We start from the raw sequence: 27,576 nt of genomic DNA on the forward strand, positions 1-27,576 counted from the left end.
GATTCCTGGGGGCTGCCCTTAGCAGTGAAGACTGAAGCAAAGGAGGCATTCAGTAATTCTGCCTTCTCTGTATCCCTTGTCACCAGGGCCCCCATCCCATTCAGTAGCAGGCCCACATTTTCCCTAGTCCTCCTCTTTCTGCTGCTAACAACAAACTATATAAAAGTATATTGAAAAAAGCAATAAAAATGGATTGCTTATGATATTTATTGTATGCCTGATTCCCAGTCCTGAAAGTAATCATAATAAACTACTTTCAAAAGATTTCTAGCATAATTTTCGTTAGAAAATACAAATGAAGAAAACTACTGAAATATAGTTATGCTTCACGAGACACTAGAAATAAATTTTAGAGAAACTGATAGACATTTCTTTACTGATATCAACATGTGACACAGTTTATACAAACTTGGTTGCTACAAATATGACAGATTTCTGTAGATCTAGTATTGTTGGTATCTCCTAATATCCACATGCTTTTTCAACCCTGCTATGTCAACTAAAGAGATACCTGGCTGATCACTTGAGCATAATGTCTTCAAAAATTACCTAAAAACCCTTTATACTTCAACTAGCTTCTATATAACAGGGCCTTGCAATCTGAGTATCACTTGACTTTCAGTTACAGAACTTACAGGAAGTCTACAGTACATTCAGTATTTTGATACCAGGCCTCATTTTAACGGTTGTATCAATACACAATTTTTTTGTACGGGCATTTAATGTCTGAAACAGGAACATAATGTGATAAAACAGGGAATACTAATACATGTGCCAGTGGACAGACTCTAAAGATATGCACAACACTTCACGACATGACCTCCTCCTCTCCTAACCACCAGGCTATCATCTTGTATTGCTGGAGACATGTCTCTGCACACGTGCTGCTGCCAGGGTCCAAATGATCCCTGACGTGGTCACTGGCATGCTCACCAATTATTTAAATGAAGTACATGTCTGTCATGATAGCAAGAGCCATATGTGGCCACAGGACCCTTTGGGCCATGGGATGGAAGAGAGCTTGGGAGCACACCCCTAACAGGACAGCAGGAGCTGGTGTGCAGCAACAGGTGTATAAGACAACCCATGGCCAACCTATATACACGGGGTCTTTTCAGAAAAGGACAGCAGGAGCATGGTTGTGCTCTGCATGCAGAGTCCTGATGGCAGTAGGACCTCCCTGAGCACAGATGTCTGCCGGGGAGGAGCAGAGGGAGAATGATGGCCTGCAAAAGCCATGCAGATCCCTCTGGTCTCTGCTGTAGCTGTAATAGGACTGAAATACATTTCCGCATTTACGCGTTTTTCAGAATATCCCCTTCACAGTGAATGGGTTAAGAGAACTTGAGTTATTTTGAAAGACATTCCATATTTGTCCATAACTAGACCATCTAATCAGTTATTGGGCAGCTGCCTGGATACAACAGTGAGAGAGAAGCTTCAGATTAAAAGTATCATCTCAAATAACTAACTTAGCATGGTTTTTAAATCAAGTCTAAGCAAGTCACACAGTGATACAGATTCTCTCGAGCACTGAGAAGCTTACAGGTGAAAGAGCTAACATCCTTCTTGAATTTATTTAAAATCTTTTACATTAAGACATACCATATGGTTACATACCTGTTTATTATCACATGAGCAAAAATTATAGATTTCTATGTGAGTATGCAGCTAGTGTTTTTTTTTTTTTTTTTCTTTTTTTCCCTAGCCATTTCCCAGATCTGTATAAAGATGACCTCATCTTTCCCCCTATTCATTTGACCTTGGAGAAAGTACATGTATGAAACTGCCACTTCCATAACCAGTAACTGAGCCACTTCCATAACCAGTAACTGAGCTGGTTAGACAACAAATTCCTGCAAAGATCTGCCTACTGACGGAGTCATCAGTGTCCGCATGACTTTCAGAGCTTGCACTATGTACATTAATTTCCCTCTGCTTCTTCATTCCCTCCTTTCTCACACAGTGTTCAGTAAGACGCACACTCAGATCCCCTGTTCTCTTTCTGTGCTCCCCCTTCTTCTGCACCTCTTTCTTATTCTTCCTTTCAGTGTCCTCTCTTTCTCCCTTCTATTCTTTCCAAGTTTTTAAGTCCTCCTCTTACAAACTTTTACTTCCCAAAATTACCATAATTTTGACATTGTAAACCATCATTTTATTCCATTTACTTGAACATTAAAGCACTTATCATTTCAATTTCACCATATAAATTGCAAACTTTTCAAAAAGAAGTGAAAAATCTGCTATCAGTGCTTGAAGAGTGTTTCGCACAATGATGACCTTCGGATGGGACCACATATTTTTAAACACTCTTTGTAAACTGATGTTGAACCATACATTACACCTGTTTTGCTTAGATACCGAATATATAATGTATCTTATGTATATACAGCTTTAAATATATAAATATAGGTATGTGCATATCTATGTAAATTGCTTATTTATGGAGATATATAAAAAAAAATTTAATACAAATATCCTTTCCCACATACAGTACAGTAGTTCTAAACAGCTTCTTTAATTGACAATGAGAGCTTTTCAGAGTGCATTATATGGATTTTCCCTGAAATAGGAGGAATAAAAAAAGTGCATAAGATTTTAAATGCTTTGAGTGCCAACGTAGAAAATACGTCCATTTTTTCAAGGTAGAACAAATTTTAACTGACATAACCAGAAATGAGGAAAATTTTTACTGATGGTGAATATGCTTGTAGGCTGAAAAGAAAGGAATTAAAAAGCAATAAAATGGTTTTACTAATGCAGCAAAGTACAATACATAAACTTGTTCATGAAAATTGTTGTTTCAAAATAAATGTCCCGTGTTCGAATACGAGGAAGAAGACTGAAATATGCAAGCACTATTTGTAACAAAAGAGAAGGAATCTTGCAACTGCATTTTAGCCATCCTTCACAAACTATCCATAAGAATTCCCCAAATCATAAGTACAGCAGCTCACGTTGGTTCCTGAGACGCAAAGGGATTATTGCATTAGATCAGCTCTAGCATGTGGAAGAATACAAGCCTCAGTCCAGCCTGAAAAGGATCTTTGCTACAAAAACAAGTTTAGTAAATATCCAGGCAATTAAAATTTTTTGACCAATTTCTTCTCTCCCTAGAACACTGTTAATGAGGCAATGTCAGCAGGGTATCCAAACAATTAAATTGTAATACATGCATAATACGTACATGTAAATCGTAACGCAAGAGAAGAAAATTCCAGTTCCTACCAGTTTGGCTGAGTTGCGACGTGCTGCGGCTCTTTCGCGAGAGGCCCACAATGGCGACCATCTTGGCACCAATGCTGGAGCGTCTCTTTTTGCCACCGCCACCAACAGTGCCCACGGCCGTGTCCGACTGGCTGCCGTCGTTCTTGTCGAGTGTGTACATGTCCCCGCTGATGCTGGTGCTCTTGGTCATGTTCTTTCCTGAGGCGCCCATCTGTCTGCTTTGCATTTTGGATGTAAAGACACTGTCAGCCAGTGGATGGATAAACAGTGCAGACAAAGAAGAGTAAAAAGGGGAAGACAGAAAAGGACAGGTTTCAGATGGAAGGTTTTGGGACACTGGTGGGTAAAAGCAGCTAATTCACACAGGTAGGGTTTGTTTTCTTTGAGGTAAAGAGGAACGACTTTATTTGTTTGGTTCTTGTTTGGTCTCCTGCAAATACACTTCACTCATCCAAATTTTGTTTTAAACTGTAAGCTCTTATTTACCGATTGTAATTATTAGCAAAAATACATAAATGATTTAATACATCAGGTACTATATATAGAATTTCTTAAGAGTTATATGCAAAAAAGACCAGTGTGTTCATACACGTTTTTATTTAGTTCTTAATGATTTCAATATTGCTCTTCCGTATTTTTCTGAAAAACCACTCTGAAAATGGCTTGAGTAAAAATTATCTGGGCCAGGCAAGAAAAACAAAGCAAATAAAGCATAGAAAATGTCATTTACAGTGCTTTTTTCAGCAGGAAGCCAGAGATGCAGAAACCCAACACAGATGAATAGTAGTTACATGTGAATTTTTACCTGATCAGACTTTTCTTTGCTACTAGAAAGTATTTTAATATGTTGACATCTTATTATAATAGCTTATAAATGTAAATAATCAATAGTTAATATAAGAAATGTTTTCCATGCTTTTCCATATGGTAGACCCTTAGGTAGCTAGAGCAAAAGCACCTCCTGGCTTCCCTCTACTGTACTCACGATCTTTCTGCAGTAACTATAGCATGTGAGAAAGATCTGAGAATAGGGTAAAAAAAAAAAAGCTAGGTTAAAATAAAATTTTCTTCAGTACAAAGCTTATCCCCATCTTTCTTGTATGTCTCTTCTATGCTCTTCTTGAGATTCATCTATTATAGTATCAAGTTTTTACCTCTGTCCACACTTTTTCCTGTTGAGGTGACAGAGCAATCTAATGATRTTGGACAGTTGCCATCCCCCTATAATTGCCATTATTTCCAAGTATTAATTGTCACTGAAGAAACATAAGTACTGAAAGACTGAAAGAGTCTCCTGTTGTTAATTATTGTCCCAGCTTTTAGCTCTTATGACAAGATGCTTGTTTAATGGTAATTTCTTCTGTTAATGGTGCTGACATCCACAAAATGTTATTTATCTGTTTATCTAAACAGGCAAGACACTTCAGAAATATAAAAGCAAATGAAATGTTTTAATGAGAGCAGATCAAAAGAATGCTGTACACAAATGCCATAGTGAGGGTATCATATCCCAGGACGTACAAAGCGAAAAACACAGTTTTCAAGCCATCAGACAGAAGGTCAAATTGTGGGCAGGCTGATGCATAGTGGACCCAGGGCCTGATTTCCCAGTGGTTCGGATTAAGGGACTTTTCCCTTGCACAGAAATTAAAGTCTGCAGTGAGGATAGCAATACATATTCAAATTTTGCCCTGCCATGTGATATGTCTGGAGAATTACCCCAGACTGGAAACCTGAAAGCACATGTAGGCCTGATAATATACACAAAGGATATTTTGATTTCACTGAAACTTCCTGCACAGAACTTAGATCTCTATTATTCCATTCAGTATGACATATCTCATTAATAAAGCCATGCTAGATACAGTGCCAGACAATCCATAGAGAAAAAGAATGTGGCATATTTCTGGAAATCATGGGAAATGATTAATTAAAATCATCACTACATAAAGGCTAAAAAAGGTTGGTTTTGCTTTTTAAATATTTTTTTCCAAAACAATAGCTTTTTCCAAAGGCTATTCCTAGTGCTGTGAGGCTTCACCCTTCAGCAAAGGGCTCTGGAGCGGATTTCATTTATGAATTCATATATATGTCTGTGTCTATCTATCTATCTACACACACATACACATACAAATTTGCTTCTTTGTCCGGGGAGTATGAAAATACCCACGTTGCCTGATAGGGCAGCTATGTTGGCTGGGGAATAGTTTTGTGACAGCTGTCATTCATTTCTGTGCCTTTAGGCTGAACAGAGAGGTTGTGGAAGTGCTCACATCTGGCATGGGTAATTGTGGACTCCTTTGCTTATAGTTAGGCATAGCTACACTATTTTCTCCTTTCCTGTAATGGCTTAAATCTATTTCAAAAAAGGAAGGTAATGTTGCTTCTTTATGAAGTTTTACAATAAATGTGCTGTCGATAAAACTTATCCAATAAATTAATACAGTGCCCTCAAAAGCAAAGACATTACTGGGTCCCTTCCAGCTGATTCAAGGGGAAGTGAGATGAGGTATCCAATTTGGAACAACGACCCAACTGTCTAAGATATTTGAGAGCTATCTGTAAAGTTTTTTGCCCTTTGGTTGATAGCTGCATTTGCATGAGGAGACAATATGCTTGGAGTCAAGCCACAGCATGAACAGGGGAAATGCAGGAGCTGGTTTATCTAGGAAGCAGACCTTAGGCATGATGTCAAAAAATGTTGAGTGTGCTAAGGAAGCACACCCAATATTCCTAAGGAAGTTATCAGGGAAAATTTGAGGTAGTATCAACAGCTAAGAAGCAAGTTGAGAGATAGCCATAGTGTCCATAATTGGACAGATAATAACAAAGGTTTGAAATCAGTGGTAATTGGAAAGCTCTTTTCATATCCTTTTTCACTCCTTCTTCTTATTATATATTAGTATATATTGACGCACATTGGTAAATTTAACACTAAAAAAAGTGGGATAGGATGTGGGTAAACAGGAAGGCACAGAAAAAAAAGTGGATCTCTATTTCTAGGGCTTTTTAACACTATGACAACTCATTCATAAGATGATTATATCACATGCTATATTTTCCTTTAAACTAACACCTTTAGGTATTGCTTCATTGAAAGGAGATGCTACAGAAAGTAATTCTCAGTTTCAACACTATCTTGCACGTAATAAATATCAGAGAGAGCAAGGAAAGATCGTGTCAAGAAGAGCTCAAATCTTCAACATTTTCTTGTGCAAAGTTCTTCTAAGAATCAGAAAATTATAGCTCTTTAATCATTAATGCTATTTTTAACCCATGTTTTCTAAGCAAATATGATAAATGTGAATGTGTTGTCTGTCAGATCTCCTTTTCAAAAATTTTTAATCAGGTGTATTCAAATTTGACATAGGAGTAGAAAACTACAGCTATTTAGTTCTTGGTTTTGAACTATTTTGAAAACAGATCCTTGGAGAGAGACCTTCCCATTTGGGAAAAAGCTGTAGTGTAAGTCTTTATTCAGTCTCTGATATGTCACATAGGATTTAATTCTCACAGTACATGTTGACAGAAGGAGTATTATTCCTACTGTTTGCAGAAAAACCTATTTCACTAAAGCATTTTTTCAAGAACGACACCCAAAAAATCAGTAGGTTCCTGTCATATGGTTTTATAAGTGATATTAACTTTTAGGAAAGGTCATAGCCGTGAAAACAGAAATCATCTGTTTTCTCACATAAGTTGTACTGAGAAGAAAGCTCCCATTTCCTGAGTCTAATGTGCCTTTACCACACTGAAGTACTTCATGTGCCTTTGCCCAAGATATGTAATTCTATTACAATGCAAAGGATTGCAACAATTATCCCTATTAAAGAAAACAACATGCTTTAAAAAGTTGGCATGCAAAAAAAGTTGTTATAATTTCACCAGGTAGTTAATTATGAAAGCACTACGCATTAGTAAGATCTGCTCCTTTGCTGCTGTTTAATGGCTTCAGTATGGCAAAATGAAAATTTGCTCTCTATACCTACTAACTATGAGATAGACTTAATTCAGCCAGGTTCTGCTGACCAACTAAGAAAAGTAGGAGTGAGAATTCAAGGAAAAGGGAATTTAGATTTAGAGAATTGTGTGGATACCTCAATGCTGGTATAAATGACTAATATTGACACTCATCCACAAAACCCTATTTTCTTTTCCAATAGGGTTCTAAAAATATTTCCTTTAATTCAAGTTTATTTTTCCTGAAAAAAACAGCAGGGAAGACATCTTTGCTGTGCTCCCACCTAGAAAACGTCTCCTTCAAAAAGTCATCACATAGCAGTGACGTTGTCTTTCTTTGATCCCTCTTTCTCCAAGAAGGTCTGAGAAATAAGTACTGAGGGAACTCTGAATGGCTTATAGCACCATTCAGAGTATATCTGAAGTGCTCATGAGTAGATCCTTCATCAACAGTCTGAACCCAACTCTCTTTTATACTTTCTGGCCATCCAAGCCCTCACTCAGTAATCAGTCTTGGTAGATGCTTGCTATCTTCTCCCATTAAGCTATCCCTCTACCAGGACTGACTTGTGACAGTGCCAGAAAGGGATTATTCCCAGAAAAAAATAGGGTGTGGCTTACTTCAGGTTTGGTGCCTTGCCAAAGCAATAGTACTGAAAAAAGGGACTTTAAACAGTAAATCCCACAACCTTTTCTCTTAACCAGAAACAAAACTGACTTATCCACTGAGTTTTCTTTACATGTATACACCTCCTCAAACACACATATCTATATCATCTATATAATCTATCTATCTATATTATTCTTCTGGTCTGTAAGTCTGGATTCTAATTATAAGATTGGACCCTTGTATATTAATAAATAGCTAGTGACAGAATGGAATAAAATTAAATATAGCTCTAAATTGTAAACATGCATGTAACTTATGTCATAGGTGATATGGACACACGGATATAAGATGATGTCCAAACTGTGTAAGACTTGAAATGAAAATGCTTTTACTTTGGGAAACTGTGAAACCTGGAACATCTAAGTATATAACCACAGCATTTTAAAACTGTCATTAAATAATTTATGAGAAAAGGAATAGAATTAAACTAAAAATATAGTTTTCAAGGTGCCATGGAAGATATTTATTTAAAAAAAAAGTCCATTACAACAAGGGTATGTATAGGGAGACAAAACTGAAAGGTAAATACCCAAGAATGAATTATCCTATTCCCAATCATATGTGGATAACAACATAATTATTACCCTTGTTAGAATCCAAAATACAGAAACTTCTGCTGCCTGGCAGCCTGCAGCAACAGCAACAGAAAACAGAGTGAACTTGACAAGCTGCCGACCTTGGCTTATTGGGGCACCACCCAGCAGTCAACAACAGCAGGGCGGTGGGCAAAGCTCAAGGGAATGCCCAAGTTACCCCTAAATTCAAGAAATCACTTGAAGGCACTCAGAACTGCAGACAAGTGTTTGTATAAGTACAATAGAAACTCCAGTGAGATGCTTCAGTGCTTGAATTTTCAAGTGAGTAGAGAAAAAGGAATGATTCCTCTACTTGGCCTTCCACTTCAGTCATGTCCCTTTCTAGCTCTTCTCAGTTGTGGGAGGTAATTTTACACATCTGTGCTAAAATTCAGTATTCTTTTGTAATCTCATCACAAACACAGGGAAGACTAAAATGCAAGTTAAATGACATAACAGCTAAGCGTAAATAAACCTTGAAGTCTAATCATTAATCAGAACAGCCTACTTACAGCAAACTCAAAACAGGTATTCGACATGTTTGTACTTTCCCAAGTGATAATTATTCCAAATAGTCAGGGTTAAATTGAGTAAGTTGGCTTCCTATGTATTTTACAAAGTATTTTCTTCACTTGAACTGTTTGTGGCCATATGTGTTACAGATAAATTTTAAGGTATGCATTCTTAAATAATTCATCTGTGTTTGTTGTCTATGTTTTACAGACTCCTATAAGAGCAGCTAATCAGAAACTACCTGGTTCTTCTCCCTGGGGTTTGTCAATACCTGTGCAAAATCCAGACAGATTAGGAAACACTGGCAGAGAAACCCTCCCAAAATACAATGCCTATGATCTGGTCTTTGGAAAATGATCTCTTCTGGAGTTGATACATCAGCCAGAGGGGAATACTGCAGAGTGCCGAAGGAAATCCTCATAGGAGGGTGGCAGGGAAGCAGATCTCACAAGAACATGTTTCATTCAATCTTGGTATCTCCTGCTTTAGACAGACCATTTCCTTGTTATCTGACCATGAAAGAAGGGGACAGATGACAGACGATGTGGTTTGGGTTAAATCGTTTAACTAGAGGGCAGACTTTACAATGCAAAAGGAGTGTGCCTCAAAGCCAGCTGGTATTCAGCAGTGTAGCTGGGAAATCTTGTATCATACAAGATGGACTACAGTGTGGACAAATGCTACCAGATCCTAGAAAAATAGCTTCCTTATAAAACTTGTTTTAATCAGTGGACCAGCGGAGAGTGGTTGATTTTTGAATCTTAARAAGGAAAAAAAAAAAAAAAMCAAAAAAAAAACAGTCAGAAACTTCACTGTTATGATTCTCAAAATTTCTGACTGGCTTATTTGTGCTCCAAAGGCATATTTAATGGGCTTGCAGAAATTACGTATTTTAGAATTAATCAGTAAATAATATTGTTGGCTGATGTCATACTTTCCATGAGAGCAGCTGCAGACTCACTGAATCCTCATTGTTTCATATCTACCAAGTGGGAAACGTCCTCCTGTCTCCACAGTCAAACAACTGCAGTCTTTGGCTGCCTGCTTTCTAACCATTTGTAAATCTTGGATGGTATCACTAGCTGGTCAGGCTCTTGCCTGAAGAAACAGAAACTCTCTTACAGAAACTGGCTGATTAGTATTGCAAGTGCCAGATTTCCTCAGGAATATTTTGTTTATGCTGAGGGGAAGAAAAAAATAAATCTGACACCTGGGAGTCCTTATGCTTTATCATGCCTGTTGAGATTTAAAGTATGTGGCAAACCAACCAGAATAGGGATGGAGGAACTACAGTGACTTTCCCCTGAAAGCTGTCATTGCTATAAAAAGCAATCACGAAGTTCCACATGTTAAAGAACTGTATTAAGATTTCCGCAGGCATTGTACGTTGTTGAACAGGGAGGTACTGTCCATTTCTTCTGTACATTAAGCAATCCAACAGGCAGCAACAAGAAAAGGGTAAACTAAAACTAGGTATTATCTACTGGTCCAGTCTTTCTCCAAAGACAAGACACAAGAAACAAGGCCAATAGGCACTAACTCAAATCAAAGAGAATATTTTCAGTTTGGGAGCAAAGCCAAGTAAAAAACACCTTACATCACTATTTTCCAGATAAAAAGTTTTGATTATGTGGATTTGTACATAGCTTGTAGGACAAATCTTTTCTTACTACAAACAGTCATTTAACAAACACAGATCATATTCTCTCAGGCATCCTCTGGCACTGTCACATTTTTGTCTCCTTGAATTATCAAAAGAGTAATTGGACTCTTGTAAAGAGAACACTTCTCCTTTTCTTATCTCATTTGTTAAAATAATATCACAATCCACCTTTCATTGCTCTTCCTTTCATCATTTTCCTCACTAACATACTTTCAAGACAGATATTTTTTGTTGGCAGATGTAAAAAGCCTCTTCCCTCATTACTAACCTTGTAAGCTGACACCACATCAGTAGGAGTTCTTCCAGAATAAAGTACAGCTAACATTATGTAAAACTTACTTTTAAAATAAATCATACCCTAGCCCTGAACTGTGACAGTCTGTGGCAGAAAGCAGCACAGTACGTAGTACAGAATTTTTACACTTACTCAGTGACTGCAAAATCACTAACAAATCACAAAGAAAAATACCACTTTTTTCTACAAAGAATAAATAAAAACGTTACTATATATGTTCCTAAGTATGACTTAAGACTAAATAAACTATCATGATGATCTCAATTTTTTTGTTTTTAATCTAGCTACAAATACATTTTACTAAAACAATATTACTGAACACACTTTTCCAATCTGCAGTATTATTAATATTTTTAAACATGAAGGAGAATACTATCAATTGTATCTTGTTAATGGGATTTCTGAGGATTTCTTTCATTTTTCTGCAATCTTCATTACTGTTGAACTAGAAATGAGACCATATCATCTTGCTTCTGTGCCATACGTATATGTGTTAAGAGAATCAGACTGACACTGAAGTCATTTGGGGAATTTTGCAGGTTTCTCTTTTTCCCAATATAAATTCAGTATCAATACTTCTCTATCATTCACCTTACTTCTCTGGTAAATGATCCCTAACTAAAGTAAAGCACTTGCACTCTGCAAAGTGCGCAGTTCAGTGATGTACTGTGATGTCCCAGGGAAAGGATTTTAACCATTTTTCAACTGTTGTAAAAGGTATTTTCTTACACTTATCCCTTGTGAGACTGGAAGACCACTGAGGATTTCTTTTAGAGCTTTTTTACAAGCAGGAAAGGATTTCTAATGCTGTTCTTAATATTGGAATAAAATTTGGAAAGGTTCTCATTTCATTAGTTTGCTGAAAAAATTAACAGAAATAGCATTATGCGGACAGCTGTGATGTAGGAAGTAACATTTCCGTAAGAACAATGCTTCTGGCCAATGCATGGAGTCATCTGCCAATTTACATCTTAGAGAGACACTACAGGTTTGAAATTATAATGGCTTAGTCTCCTGAGACTTACTTGGCCAAAAATTATCCTCTCAACTCGGTGGTGATGTAAATATTGAAAAGTTACTGGATGGACTTCATTATTAGGTTTATTTTCTTGAGAGGTGGTAGAAAACAACTGAGCTTGTAATTAGTAAATCTTTTTAATGGACTGGTCTGATCATGGAATATTTGTCTTTTTCAAGAGAAATTAATTAGTGAATAAAGTAGCCATGATAAAGTATTTTGTTATGTATGTCACTATTTGGAGAAATCATGTGTACACATCTGAAAATAAAAACAACCTAGTATTTCTACAATAAGGGAATAACTGTTTTAAAAGTCTCTTTAATCACAAAGCAGAAATACCTCACCAGTTACAGTACATAGGTTGACTTAAATTGGATCTTCCTCACTCATTCATAGATCCAGCTTTGGACATTCCCATCCATTGCATTTTATAAACCAACAGATTTATAGCTTTTTCTGTATCATGCCTAGGATGATTTTCTTTACTAGGAAAAAATCTTAAAATTGTTCATGGCCATGCTGTTGCATTAATTATCAAATATCGCTACAATAAGTGAGTGATGGAGGAGAAACTTTTTAATAGACAACTGTTTCCCAAAAACTAGCAGTTGAATTTTTAACAGCACTTTAGCAGTTTTTAATAAAAGTTCTTGCTATCTCAGAAAGAATAACTGGCCATTGGTTTTACTCAAAAATACAATCCATAACATGTTTTTTATTTAAATTAAATTAAAATTATAGGTCAATGAAAATATTATATTCATGTTCATCTACTGTTAACAAACTTTCAAGTCTTCCTTCACAAAGTTACTGAAAAGCTTTACCACTCTGTTAGCAGATCTATACAGAAATCTCTTCCTTTTACATAGTGAACGAAAATATTTTATATATATATATGAGTTCCAAGGAAAACTAGAAAGAATGATAGCTAAGATGCAAAAACCTTGCTTTAATCAGTTCTCATTTTAGTTTGATACACATTCGTAAAACATAAGCAGTTTATCGGAGTGCTGAAAGCTTAGCAATAAGGAATCAGAATTCCAAACAAAGACAGAATTTTTTGTAGAATATCATCCAAAATTTGAGAGCTAAGAAGCTGAGTATTTTCTTTAACCCAACCTGCCAAAAAAAGCACCTGCATTCTTACTAGCAGGTTAACAGTAGGATTACTGAATTAAAGCTGACAGTGGGCAATTTGACCGAGTGCCTCTTACACAAATGCACCTGGTTTGTATTTAAATTGAAGGTTGGACTGTTATGTGCTTATTTGAACATATTCCTGAACTACAGTCCTCTAACAGAGATAACTCAGAAGGGATAATTTTGCTATAAATACTAACAATGCTGACTAAATCACAAAACACAACTGTACTGTAAGCTTGCTTAATGTTGGCTAGGTTTATTCCCTGCAGAATTAAAAAAAAAAAAAAAAAAAAAAATCTTTGAAATGAAAAGCAAGCAGTGAGTAGATAAAGCAAACCCTAAATCTACTCTGTTCCCCAGACCTAAAACTACCAGAGAAATAAGGTAAAATCAAGTCTGGAAAGTGAGAAAAGTTTTGAACTTGAAGGTATAAACTCTCAAAAATATACATAGATTAGAGAAATCACATATTGCCTCAGGGTAAGAGGAACCATGTCATCTTTATTTGTTAAACTGAAATCATCTAAAAGGAAGATTTTTTATTTAGCAAACACTGACAGCTAGAAAACTTCTGAAGACGACCATGCAGGAACTGGATAGCCGGCACTACAGAGACCACACTAAGGGGAAAATCACATAATACACAGAGCAGAACTGGATGTCCTGACAGGGCTTTGTTTAATTCAGTTGTCATAGTCAATATGGATTTCACTGTAGTTGCATCTACACTTCACTCATCAAAGGCTGGACTATTTGCTCAGCAGCGTATGAAGTGGCGCTGCTCAGGCCCCTTGTCTTCTGCACAGCTAAAGTGGTATGAGGGGGTCTAAAGAATAAAGGAACAGTGACATTTCCTCCATTCTTTGTAAATCCAGATTGCTCGAGGACTGCAAAAAAAAAATCAGGATCAGAATAGACACTGCTAACATCTCAAAAAACCATAGCTTCTCTTTGAATTGATCTTCTGGGACTWAGAGCTAAATGGACATGAGCAAGAGATCTGAAGCCATAATTACCTCAACCAAAGAGACATTATCTGGGACACTGTGATCTCGCCTGTCTGACTTCTGTCACATTGACAAAATGACTTTGAGTGACTTTGGGCCTCGGGGAGGGGGGATTAGAAAGGCATACACAAAACTAAAGACCATCATAAAAGGAAAGTGTTGTGAGGAAATTTGATTTACATCTTTCTGAACTCTGCAAACTTGGTTTTCTAGCCTAGAAAGAGCAGAGCTCCCTCCTAAGCAACTACTGGGTCTACATGCACATTTGGAGCATGAGCTCGTTGTTTACTGTGGGTCGCTGTAGAAGTATGTTCACGGGAAGTGCTGGGCTCACAGTGATAACCCAAGCGCATAAGCAGTTTGTTCACTAATACAGGCCACATTATGAAGCATCTTCCTGCTTGTTTAGGTAGTGCTTTATGGACCTTATGGACACACTCTCCATTAGATGAGTAAGAGTACCATGCAGGCATGATGAGAGTACTAAACTCCAGAACATTCGGATAACGTTGGTCGAATAACCTTAAAACCAGACAGATGGTCAATGGCATGCTCCTGGAGCATCATCTTACAATGCATATTAAATAAATAAAAATAAGGCTGGCCCTGGGCCTATGACCTTTAGTTAAAATATCATACTTGCCAGATGGGCCTGCAATGTATCTTTCATAGTCGTAGGAAAATGAGGTTGTGAGATTTTTCTCCCAGGGAAGGCTTCAAAGGTCCTTTCCTGACACCTACTCTTACTCAATTTTGATTTTTCTTGTACTGCCAACACAACTAGGATGTCCAAATTCAGACAAATGTAAAAAGTTTCTAACACTTCTGAGACCTGACATCACTTCTCAACCCATTGTGCCTTTAAGTGCTATTCTGATCGATGTCTGCCATAACTACTCCTTTTCTGTCAGAAACACAATTCTGACTGGGTGAACAGTTCTCAGCAAGCAGCTTACAAAGATTTCTCTTATTTGACTGAGGTTTCTGTAATACAATTTTCATAAGGACAGACCAGAAAAGCCTGAAATCACCACTGCCTGCATCAGTAGCAAAGACAGTTTCATTAGGTGACCATGATAAGAAGTCTCTGTCATGAATCAAAGCTCCCAGACCCAGACAGTCTTCCTGCTGCGCTCCATGCCTGCTATATGTGGTCTGGTACTCTCCACCTTCAAGAAGAGTAAAAAATCAGTCCTTTGTTGAACAACTGAAATCTTTTAAGTCTTGCTAGTACATCTCCTTAGGCTGTATGTGGTTTGCAGTTTCTGAAGACGTTCAGTTCTATCTGTGTTAAAGTCCTTTGCCGTCATACAGCTGGAACCAGTGATAGATTTGAATAGATCCTAAACATTGGAGATTTAATAGGCTTTAACACTGATGATACCAGGTTTATCACTAATGGCCTTGAATTTACACAGGTAAAAGGCTGTCACACCTGCAAATATTTTAGGACAGATGGATCATCTCAATGAATTTCAAGCAACCTTCTTGAAAGCCTTTGATTTGACTAGAATTTTGAAGAACAAGGGCCTAACCCATAGCTGTTATCATATTACTAACAAGAAATACCAACAAGATGCCTATATTGGGACAAAAGCAGTACCTATATTTTAGAAATATCTTTATGAAGTAACAAGAAGGAAATTTGTATTTGTCTATTAGAAAGCTGATAATCTTATTCACCAGTTTTAATGAAGTACATTTAGAGGAATCACAAAAAAGAATTAAATAAATTTTACAGAATCGTTTTACTTTTCCATTCAAAAATAATACTCAGCTAAAATTCTTTGAAACAGTGAAAATGTACAGAACTAAGACAGAACCACAGAATCACAAACATGAAAGAAAGAAAAGCCTAAGGAGTTTTCTAATTCAATTCCTTAATTTTATAGTTTTTTCCCCCACATTTAGTTCTTGCTATTGTTTCATGGACCTATTGTGCTGAACCTCGTCCAAATATAGGGAAAGAAAAAGTCTGTCCACTGAAGAACTTACAATTCAAACAAGTTTTAAAAGACAAGCTTTAGGACTTAGAAAATGAGCTTTTTTAAAACACACTTAAAAGTGCAAAAACAAAAATTTCAATAATTATATTTGCATCAAGTCCACATTTTAATTTTTCATGCTCATCTCTATTTCTTGCATGTCTCAATAGCTTTTCATCTACATCTTTTTTAAAAAATACTGGTGCATTGTTTTCAAATAACCTTTAGTAATAGGAGTTCACATCAGTGTTGTCTGGACCACAAGCTACGGCTGACACTCCACAGAGGTGGAAGTGTAGGAGTTCCATAGAAAGGGAAGCAGTCGTGAAAGATACTGTATTGCTGTCAAAAAAAAAAAAAAAAAAAAAAAAGTCCAAGAGTTCCTTTCTGGGCACCATATTAAAAATACAGACTGTTCTAAATGCGGTAATTCTCAGTGTGGACTTGTAAATGATGTATACATCCAAACTGATTACTTCAGTATTTCTCAGTGGATAACAATAAGTTTAATAGCTGTAAGGTAAGTTTATACATCATTTGTGCTAACTGAAAAGTAACAGGAAAAAAAGATTTCCCTATGGGTTTGATGGATGGTGATGAATATTTTAGAATCAGGTGACTTAGACTTCTTCAATGATTTGTATTTTGCTCTCGGTACAGATTTCACAACGAATATATGAATTAATATAGTTCTCTTCCAAACCATTGATATATTGATATCCTTTTCCATAATACTTCTTCAGAAGTCACTGAAAATTTTCTCCTGTGTGTCATTTGTGTAAGTGCAAAAAAAGGTGGCCAAATTATTGGCTGTATATGTTGTTGCAGATGCAGTTGCTATCACAATGCTTCGAGATCTGCATTGATGTGGAACATTTAAACAAGTTAACCAACTTGCAACAGAATGCAATGTTTTTGAATTCATGCTTTAAATGGGATAAGAACTTGTCATGAACTACTAACAACCTCTTTACACAGCCAACAACACTAAAAAAAATCTAACTGAAAACAACTGTTGGCTTTAGCTATCTTGATTTCAGATCCACAAACTGGTAAATAGTAAACAGCTCTCTGCTTATCTAATTAGAAGTGCACAGAACAGCTATGCTGGGGGTACACAGAATAATGTTGATACTTTTTTATTCAAGCACTCAGTCCAGCATCCTTTCTCCAACTGCCTGAATAATGTGACATCCTTGAAAAATCTAATAAACATTCATATTAAACAGTTGTAGCCAAGTTCTCTCTCCTATCACAGCAGAGAGAAAGTTGAGTGAACTTTAATGGCTTAAGGGGTGCCTGTTATGGCAGTGGCAGCATCCCAACACCTCTTGGCCATTTCTGCTGAGCCCCGTTTCAGGACTCACCCCATCTCGCTCTGTGCCAAGAGCAGGCTCAGTCACAGGAAGGAAAGGGGAGGTTGGCAGCTGAGGACGCACTGCTGCTGCCACCATCATTCTTCCTGCTATAACCTGCTTTTGCTCATTTAGGAGAGGCTCCTGAGTGCTTAACAGAGCCTGAATTTGTTCTAGTGATGGTAGTATGTTTCTGACTATGCTGTTTCCCAAAATACCTAGGAAACAGCCAGGAATTTACCAGTTGTGTATGCTGTGTTGAAGTGACTGGCCTATTTGTGTGTGGTTTAAGTGACCTGCAGAAGCACAAACCCAGCAGTTCTAGCAAGTCATTGCTGGACCTCTCAAGTACACAGTCTGCCTATACTGCTTTTTTGGAAAAGGACTGATCACGCAACAGGGAAAGAGCTCCCAAATACAGTTTTCCCATACAAATATATGTCTTATTTTGCCAGAAAGATTAGGCACCACTAAGGTGTTTCATCCAGTAGTGCAGTTGAGCAAACACTGTAATTATTCTGAAATAGCTTTAAGAAACCAAACAACACATGCATACTGAAAAAAGATTCCTAATGCTTSTTATCTCTTGCACAATTTTTGATATTTTTACCAGAATGTAAGTTGTCACAGACTGTTACTGGCCTCCACTGCTACAGAGGAGCTTGTACAGACTGAACTGACCTGCTTTTTCATCCAGCTTTGCAAAACACTGCATTTAACTGATAATAGCTGCAATCAGTGTGGAAGACTCATAAAAATTGAAATACTGAAATTACAATATAAAGAAAATCTAAGAAACAAATGCTCATCAGGAATCAGTTCCAAAACCTATATAATTAAATTCTCTAAATGTTTTCGACTGAATCACACACATAAAAGAAATAGAAAGGGAAGCGAGCTTGAGTTGAATCTTTACAGCCCAGAAAAGAAGTAACATGGAGAGCTTGAAGAACTGTTAGGAAGAGAACAATTCTTTTATCTGAACAAATCCATTGCTTAAAACTGATCTCCTCTCTGCTTCTTGTGCTATGCAGTGCCTCTGAAGAATTTCATCCCAGCTGATTTTTTCTGACTACAAATTCATTCTCTCCTTCTTCAGTGCTATCATCTTACTATTAATTAATCAATTCTATTTCTCCTTCTTTTAGCTTTCTTTTTTTTCCACACAGAATCACATTCATTTTTTCCAAAATAYAGCAAAACACATAATCTATTCTTTTCTTGTACTGTCCCTGCATTTTCTCCTTTACAGTTTTCTCCTCCTTCTCCCCTGCACATGGATGTAGAAATTTCTCAATGAGTTTCTCATCTATTTAAGGCATATATATATATATATATATATATATATATATATATAAGGAAATTTCTCCTTAGCTGCCTCATTTGCCTAAGTGACTGCATGCTATCTTCTGATTTCCCTCGCTCCCATCTCTCTTGCACTCCTTACTCTTACTTCTAGCCACCTGCCTACCACTGGCTCTTTCCTTAAGTAATAGAAACATACTTTGACATATCCCWTTTAAAAGTAAAATAGTTCATCTATTCTTGTTCTCACCAGCTCTGTAACTATTGCCACGTCTCCTTTCTCCTTGCATTAACTGAACACATTGCTTAGAATAACTCTGCTGAGTTTTTGTTTTCCAGTCCCACTTCAGACAATTTCYGAACCTTCATCCTTTGCATTCAACTGAAGTCTTTAATGATCTTCTAACATTYTGAAAGTACACTGCTCTCTCCTTTGCCATGCTATAATTAACCACGCTCTTTCTGAAATGTTGTCCTCCCTCGCCTTCTACGGTGAATTGTCTCTTGATTTTTCTCTTTCTCTAATCATTCATTCAACATGTCTTTAGTAGATTCTCATTTTCTGTCCACCTAGTTTACTTTCAGGGTCCCACAAGGCTGTATCATTGGTATCTCTGAAACCAACACACCTTCAGCAACAGTACATCAAAATACTATCCCCTCAGCACTGAGAGTGCCCAGGACTCCCTTTCCTCTCCCCTCCCCTCTTCTCCTGCCTATACGGCAGCCTCTTTCTTTGGCACCTCTCTGCGAATACCTTCAGCTCAGTATTGCTGACCTTCATATTCCCCTCTGAGACCTCTCCTACACTTCTCCTCCTAGTGATGGTGGACATGCATATTGTTCATGTCTTTTATGTGAGCAGGACTTTTAACTCAGGCTTCAGGTAAGGTCCACACAGTTGTGTCTTTCACATAGTTCCTGTTTCACATCTCTAACCCCTCTGTCCATCCATACAGCTAAATATTTTGTCCACTTTCTCACAATTTCATATGCCGTTATCACAGTGCTTTTCCCTGGCCCTAACAATCTACCTAGCCTATCTCCTTCCAGAATACTGTAGAAAAGATAAGTTTCATAGCCTTTTACATAGCCTTTACCTCAGTACAAAGGTATCCCTTTTCTTTATCCAGTTGAACATAAGTTGCTTGTCTTTATTTTCCAATGTTAACTGTTGTTCCTTATCACATCTATCTTTTCTCATTCAAGACTAAATATGAGCTCCTGCTGCTGATCAGGCTTGTCCCATCATCCTCTTGCTGTATATTCTAATAAGCACCTCATATTTTCTCCCTGATGTTTCAAATGCTTGAAAAGAGCTCTCTAGAAGCATTCGCAATGCTATCTTATTTTCCTTCTTTCACGTTTTCCCCTTCATGTCAAAATGCCTTCAAGCCTTTATCCTAACTATCTCCTGTCATRTGGAGCAACATTTATTTCTCCTGTTCTCCTGTGTTCCCCCCTCTGGACCGACACATTGTCTCACTACATGGATTGTTCATGCTTGGAGCAGAGGCTGTATTTTTTTTTTTTGTACTTGAGCATCACCTAAGATGGTGAAACGCAGGTTCATGACTACAGTTGCTGTGTTGACATGATATYACAAAACTACCATGATTATCAGAATTAATATTTTTGATTGATAATTAGAAAAATGTTAAGAAAAGTTAAGATTTAGACCAGTCTGAAACAGATTTCTTGCAATTAAAAATTATGAATGTTCACACACAAGATCTAAGAGGTCCAGATTTTGTCCCTGACATCATCACGGAATTATTTATCTAACAGATTAAAAGTAAGTTGGATAAGAAATAATGTCTTCCTTTCAGAAATAATGTCTTCCTTTCAAGCAAAATACTTAGCAGCATTGACACAAAACAACTGCACAGAAGGTATCCTTAAAACTTAAACTAGGAAGTTTGATTCATGCTTTCAGTTTACTAACATGCCTTGTCAAAAAGAACACAATTATGTTTTAGCTATACATCAACCATGTGCCATTTTTTAGTTTTACAAAGTTTAATGAAGGCAAAATCTGACTCTACAGCTATTTCTGCCAAGATTTATCAACTTTTTGTACTCCAGTACTCCAAAAGCTAATGCAGTGGATCCATTAATTTCACTAGGACTTCAATAAAGCTACACCTGCATATGCAGCTGGGAATATATATGAAGTTTTATAAGGACTAATAATTAATAATCATTTCATTTAATAAATACAAAAAGACAAACTTTTAAGGAAAATCAGGCATATTACAAGTTGCAGAACACGCCATCAGAAGGAACTAGATTAAMATCAGTGCTCACGATTTATTCTACGTTCTGTTTTGCCCATTGCATGTACAAGTCACAACGACAGGATAATTACTAATCTTTAAGAGGAATTACTTTAGTATGCTAAATGATACACAACTATGGATATATGTATTTCAATCTGTGTGCTTTTCAGCTTGCTTCCTACCCTAGAAGATTGCTTAGAAAATACTAARAATATGAGCACTTACTGCACCATGTGAAAGGAAGCTGGATACCGAGCCACTATTCTTTTTATTCACAACTTTTATAAGAGAAATGGGCAAAGTGGGCAAGAGACTGATTTTCATGGCAGAGGGAGAAATCTCACACAATGTCACCGCAGAGCAGCCACTAAGTGACACCTCATTTCCCTAGCAAGTAGTGTTCTTGAGGGCAGAGAACAGCTAAGAAGCAGGGGTATAAACTGGAATATGGGACAAGAAGTTGCCTCTCAAAAAGGACTTTAGTTTCTGTAAGGGACAACATTCAACTGAAGATTAACCTGAGTGATTAGGTCCTGCTTTTTGAGAGGTAGGACTTCCAGAACCCATGAAATGGGGAACTTAACGGGCTCCTGGAGAGAAAAAGATCTTCRAAACATCCTTTCCTGCAGGACCCTTTAGAAGTCCCTGGAGCAAGTATGTAGGGAGCTCATAAAGACAACTGTTTATAAACAGCTAGTTTCACTGAGTTCTAAAATCCACTCACATGAGCACAGGAATGATGACATAATATATGGCGGTGGTAGTATGGCTATATTGTCCGATACCAACCCAGTCTGCACACTATACACTTTGATTCTTTTTTCTTATCACTCTGAGAACTGGTTTAAGAATACCCTTTTCTCCATTCCACTGCAGCCGAACTGGTTTTGGCATCTCCATTATCTCCAAGTTATCTATAGGTAGTCCAACATTAGAAGCTTAAAAGAAAGCATTATTTTTTCTGATGATACTCTTATATGGTAAAAAGAAGTTCAAGAATATTCAGCAAATCTCAAACTCATTTTTTGCTAATAAGAAAGAATATTGTAKTTCTCATAAAGCAAATTACATGGATTTTGCAATATAAAATGTCATGCATTTACAATAAAAGTCACGATTCAAARGGAAATGTGGTAAAATGTGTAAATCTAGAATACTAGTTGATAAAATCAGAGCCAATTGTGCTGAAATGTTTCTGGACAATACAGAAGCAGAGGTACATAACCTTTCCACAATACAGCAACCCACGATATTATTCACATAGAGTNNATTCTTTGCTTATTCATGTAAATTGTCAATCAATATGCACATTTATCACCTACACAAAGAGGATTAAAAAAATTCAAATCTTCTTTAGTACAGCCACAAATGAAAAGTAAGGATGGTTTTGGTATTGATGAGCTATCACTCAACAAAAGATTTCTTCCCTGAAATAACAACTCAAATATGGAATATAAAGAGGTATCTTACAATTTCTATTGTTTATATAGTCAAATGCAAACTCTACTCTAAACCAATTTTAAAAATAATATGCTGTAGTTGCATGCATAATAATGAATAAAGTTAGTGTGCTGCATTATTTGGTATGCAGAACAAGTTCACTGAACCTAGAGTGAAACTTGCTTAAACATAAAAGTTTAATGGCTATAGATAAAAGAGGCTGCAGCGAACACAGAGAGTATGCTATGCAAAGGAAAAAAAAAAGGGAAGGCAAGTAAGGTACAAGAGGAAAAAGAATAGCTCTACAAAAACAGAAATATATTTTACCTGACATCCTCTTTCCCTTCCTCAGCTTGGTCCTCTTGGGTCTTTTCCTCATGCCCTGATCCTTTGATTTCCTCCTTATCACAGTTCTCTGTCACCTCTTGCCCTTCCCCTTTTTCATTAATTTCTTGCTCCTTCGCTTTTTCCTCCTCCTCTTTTTCCTCCTCCTCAGGAAATATCTCATCTCGTTCATCCCCTTCCAGCCCTCCCTCTTTTTTTTCCTCTATATCCCTTGTCCTTCTGAAGTCAATAAAAATTGAACAAGGCATGCAAAAAGAAAAAAGAAAAGAAAAAMGTAAAGTTAGGTTTGGAGAGAAAAGCATGCATGAACTCACAAGAAAGGATATGTATAAGAAAAAAAACTAAAAGAAAGATGTAATCATAAGTTAAAACATGCTGGCTAATCCTCCCACCTACACCTGACAACCTTTAAATTGGGACTTTTTCTTAGGACAGACTTTTAAGTCCCATAATAACAATTGCATGGCAATACATCACACGTACAAAATCATACCTAACCCTAAGACAAATACAATGTGGTCCTAATAGTGCTCATACAAACAGAGAGATGTTTAACCCATTTTTCAAAATCATCAATTCTCTTGAAAGGATATATTTCTGAGAATTAATAATTTGATCTGACATCAAATTTTTCTGCAAGAGGCAGGTGGGTTAAAATGATCTTTCATTTGTTCTGAACCCAAAGTCTCCCTGTGTGCCTGCAGGGTGCAGGCAAAGGAGATTGGAGGTTTTTGCGCACGGATGCTCTGTGGACAGCTTGTTGAAGATTAATTCACAGTGGATATATATCTGTGTCTGTTTAAATATTAAGTAAGACTTTTGCAAAAGTAAAATAGTTCTAGTTCAGGAAGTAAATTAAGATGTTTCTCACCTCACTGACAAGAAATTGCAAGTTAAACTGACATTTTAGCCATATTAAGTATTTTACCAAACTGTTTCCAGAAAACACAAATCTAAGTACATCTGATGCTTGCTGACAGCAGGCATTTTTGATCTTAGTGTGTGTTAGTATAACTCAAAATGACAAACTTTGCTACAAACAAATAGCATTAAGAATTCAAAAATCATTAGATGTAGAATGCATTCAAAACAGTATTTTGCAAATTTCCCATATATTTCAATTTAGGCAAAATATTCATTTCAAATACAGCTATTGGAAAGTGTATAGTTACTTAAATTAAGTGGCCACGGCTGGTGTAAAGCTCACCTTATTTTCTTGTTTCCTCTTGGTCGCTCTGATTGGACAGACATGTAGCTAGTGCTACTGAAACGCGAAGCACTGCTTGTCCTTGACACAGCTGAGACATCACTGACATCGCTGTCTGAAGACTTATTGGAAACATTGTCTGAGCCTCGCTGAGGATCCCGTCCTGACCGATACTGTAAGAGCAAAGAAAGATAGGGATGTTGTCAGTGACACCACCACAAATCAGCTTTGGATTTGGTCCCTGATGGTATATCAACTGCCTGCATCACCAGACTGCCTGGCATTCTTATAATGAAGCTTTTAACTGGCAAGGAATACAAATTATTTCTTGGTTCATATTAGTTTTATCCTGCTGTGCTATCCAGTTGACATTATTAGCTCCTCACTTTGATCCACAGAGTAACTTGTACAAAACTTCCAGCTTTTCTAAAGGTTTCACAAATCTCATCAAAGCTACATAAACCACTGTGGAGTATTTCTTACAAGTATTTCAACAATGCACAAAAGCAAAGAAGAGAGACTTAGTGACTTGCCCAAGTTTGCTCAGTTAGTGAAAAATAGAACAGGAGACAGAACTTGTTTCAAGCAAACTACAAAATAAGTGTCCCTCTTGGGGTCTATCCCATTTACAAGAACTTCTGTTTGACAAATGTATTAAAAAAGGTAAACAGATAGATGTGACTATCAAATCAAAAGCAGAAGTGATGTTGTAGCTGTGCAAACAAAGCCACTTCTTGCTGAACTGTTGGGCTGGGAAGTCCGAAAGGACACAACTACGAAGGGACAGGATTTAGAGATAATTTGTACCRAAAATATAGAAATGCCTCAGGCACTCAAAGATGCCAACAGTACTGTAGTGCCTTGTTGCCAGCATACTCCAGACACTGAGCTGCCACACGACCAGCGATCAGAGGTAAGCCTACACGACGTAAAGCAGTGTTATACAGGGGTATTCAAGTTAGAGCTGAACAACACRTTATAGCTATACTATTCTTGTTACGCAACTTAGCTCTAAATAAGTGCTAAGTCTGTGACACGCTGCTTTGTGCTCTATGATCATATACTAAATCACAGAGAGAGATTTTCCCTCTCTATGTATAGACATTTCTGTGGATATAGAAATCTGCTTACAATCAATAATCTTAGAAAAATGGCACTCTAAGATGACTTGTCAATGATCACCAGGTAGCTGTTTTCCTGACATGGAAAGAAGACAGTWTGAAAGACGTAAGGAGCAAAACAGAGAGTTTAGAGAAAATAATGGRAGAAACTATTCTGCACAGTATTTCAGTGGCTTGCTGAACTGCTAGGGATAGAAATTGGACTCCTGCAGAAAATAAYTCACAATGTAAAGTGCTGGCCTTTGGTAGTTCTGCACAAGGGAAAACTCTTGAGGTCTGGATATGGAATTTCTTCCCTTTTTTATAGTTTTACCATAACTGTCTYCCATGAAGTACATTGACCACTTGTTTTTGCTTTCTTGCAAGGAAGAAGTTATACTAGGAAATAACCTAAAAGACTGCAGAGTATCTGCCTCCCTGAAGAATAGCATTTGCATGCCTATTTACCATAAATAAGTGTTACACTTACAAATAATGAGTTATTTTGCCTGTTCTAAGATAGGGAAATTAAATAAAGAGCAGAAAAAGTGTTCATGCAGGTTACTCTATACACCTGTTGCAGAATCAGCAAGTGACCATGTGCAATCTGTACTGCACATCTGTGCAAAAGGTCTGCAAATGCTGCAGTCAGGTTCCTGATTTATACTAGGGATAATTTACAGTACTCAAATTTATTCACAGAGCATTCAACCTCCCCTCCTTGGTCTTAAAGTATGAGTGTGTGCCAAAAACCTATGGAGTACTTCTAATGTTTAAATGTTGTAATATTTAATGACTGCTTTACTAATGCCAGTAATGTTTTTGTCGATAGAAAAGAAAGTATGTAAGATTTATTAGCAAAATCTCTTGGAAGCATAAAAAACAATGGTTGAACAACTGTCCCGATCATCAGACACACTGGAATAYTATACTAGAAGATTCTTCTTTTGCAAAGGTTCATGCTAAAAGAGGAACTGCTCAATACATCGGAGAAGAAAAAAAGTAACTATATAATAATAGTAAAGCCAAGCAAAATGTGGGTGCATCTAGTTGTATCTCTTCAGTTTCACCCAGCTAACTTTCCCTAGGATTCTCCTACACTAAAGTCCTACMCTAAAGTATGAGTGAAGTTTGTGTTGAAAAACTTGGTTCGGCCTTAAGTTCAGCCTTACAGTACCAGTCTACTAAGTACAGCCTGGGCTACTAGCAGGCCGTATAGCAAAGGCAGCACAGAGCTCCCTTCAGGCCAAYGCCTCACTGTTTGCTTAGGCTCCCAGGTAGGTTTTGCCTGTCACGCTGAACCTCATGCTGCCACGGCTGCACTAGCACTGGTCCCCAGCAGAGCTAATGTATAGTTAGATCACATGTGTTTATATGAGCAGTTGTTATATTTACAGTGGTGAGCGACCTCAGTGCAGACACACAGTTAACATTGCAGACCTAATGTGGCTCTACTAGAGGGAAATAAGATAGACTGTAGTTTCAGATGTAAATCATTGATGGAATTGTTAATTAAATTCYAATTAGAGGACAGATAATTACTTGTGGTGATTCACAGAGTAACAGATCTCGACCTGCAGCTGCCACAGCGAGCTTGCCACGCAGGCAGGGAAAACGAAGCTTCTGAACGAAATACATCGAGGGACAGGAAGCAGCAAACAGCACCTCACTCCTAGACTGGGAGCGAACGTCTAGGAACTCCTGGTCATTCCTAGAGCCCAGGGAAAGTCTCTAAACCCTATGCTTCCATCAGTTGCATTTCTACAATGGTAAGCTAACTCCATTTCTTAAAAACACATTTTTTTTAGAAACAAATTTCATACATCAAATCAGACATTTTGCTAAATAAAACAAACCTATTTTACTTTCATTTTAAAATAACCTAGTACAGTAGTAATAATCTACCGCTGTACAGCGAGAATGCAGAACTGTAAAACCAACAACAGCAACTTAAAAGTAAGTCATTCCTGAACTATCAGAGGTGAAAGGGCCATTACCTAGTATCTTTGCTTTCACGAGTAAAAGTATTTCCCATCAAGTATTTCAGATTAGGCCAGATGATAAATAAATATTATTTGATCCTTACTATTTCAGAGTATTTTAGATTTGGAATAAAGACTGTTTCAGAAGAACTTTTCATTAAATACAAATGTCTTAATATAAAATACTTATTTTTAAAAGCCTCACTAAATATTTACCTATTCTCTTAATTGCAGTCCAAGCATCTCTTAACTGCCTGTCAAAATAAAATCTGTAACATGAAACTAAACTGTCTGTCTTCTTTGGACAAAGCTCAAATACTTCAAACTCATCCATTAAGTCTGATCTCAGTTGCTGTTCTGTTCTTACTCCAATGATTTCCATTCACTACATTTCTGACCATATCTGACTTGATTCTAAGATATACATTCTATCTGTTAAGTCTACTGTGTGTTACTGTTTCAGTGACTACAATACAGAAGACRAAATGTACTGTTTGTCTGAC

The 27,576-nt window shown here is 37.0% G+C and overlaps 1 protein-coding gene across 1 annotated transcript in view; it reads right to left on the reverse strand.

The window, feature by feature from the left end:
* The window catches only part of LOC146589410 (regulating synaptic membrane exocytosis protein 2-like), a 96,338-nt gene that overhangs the window by 10,569 nt on the left and 58,193 nt on the right, over positions 1-27,576 (reverse strand). The window contains exons 5-6 of the mRNA XM_085316247.1: positions 23,992-24,164; positions 3,188-3,470 (exon numbers count right to left, since the gene is read on the reverse strand). Of these exons, the coding sequence (XP_085172373.1) occupies positions 3,188-3,470; positions 23,992-24,164 (456 nt within the window). The remainder of the gene's footprint in view (positions 1-3,187; positions 3,471-23,991; positions 24,165-27,576) is intronic.

Source organism: Rhea americana, unplaced genomic scaffold (assembly GCF_003343005.1).
Source record: "Rhea americana isolate MKP2758 unplaced genomic scaffold, rheAme1 scaffold_46, whole genome shotgun sequence".
NCBI lineage: Eukaryota > Metazoa > Chordata > Aves > Rheiformes > Rheidae > Rhea > Rhea americana.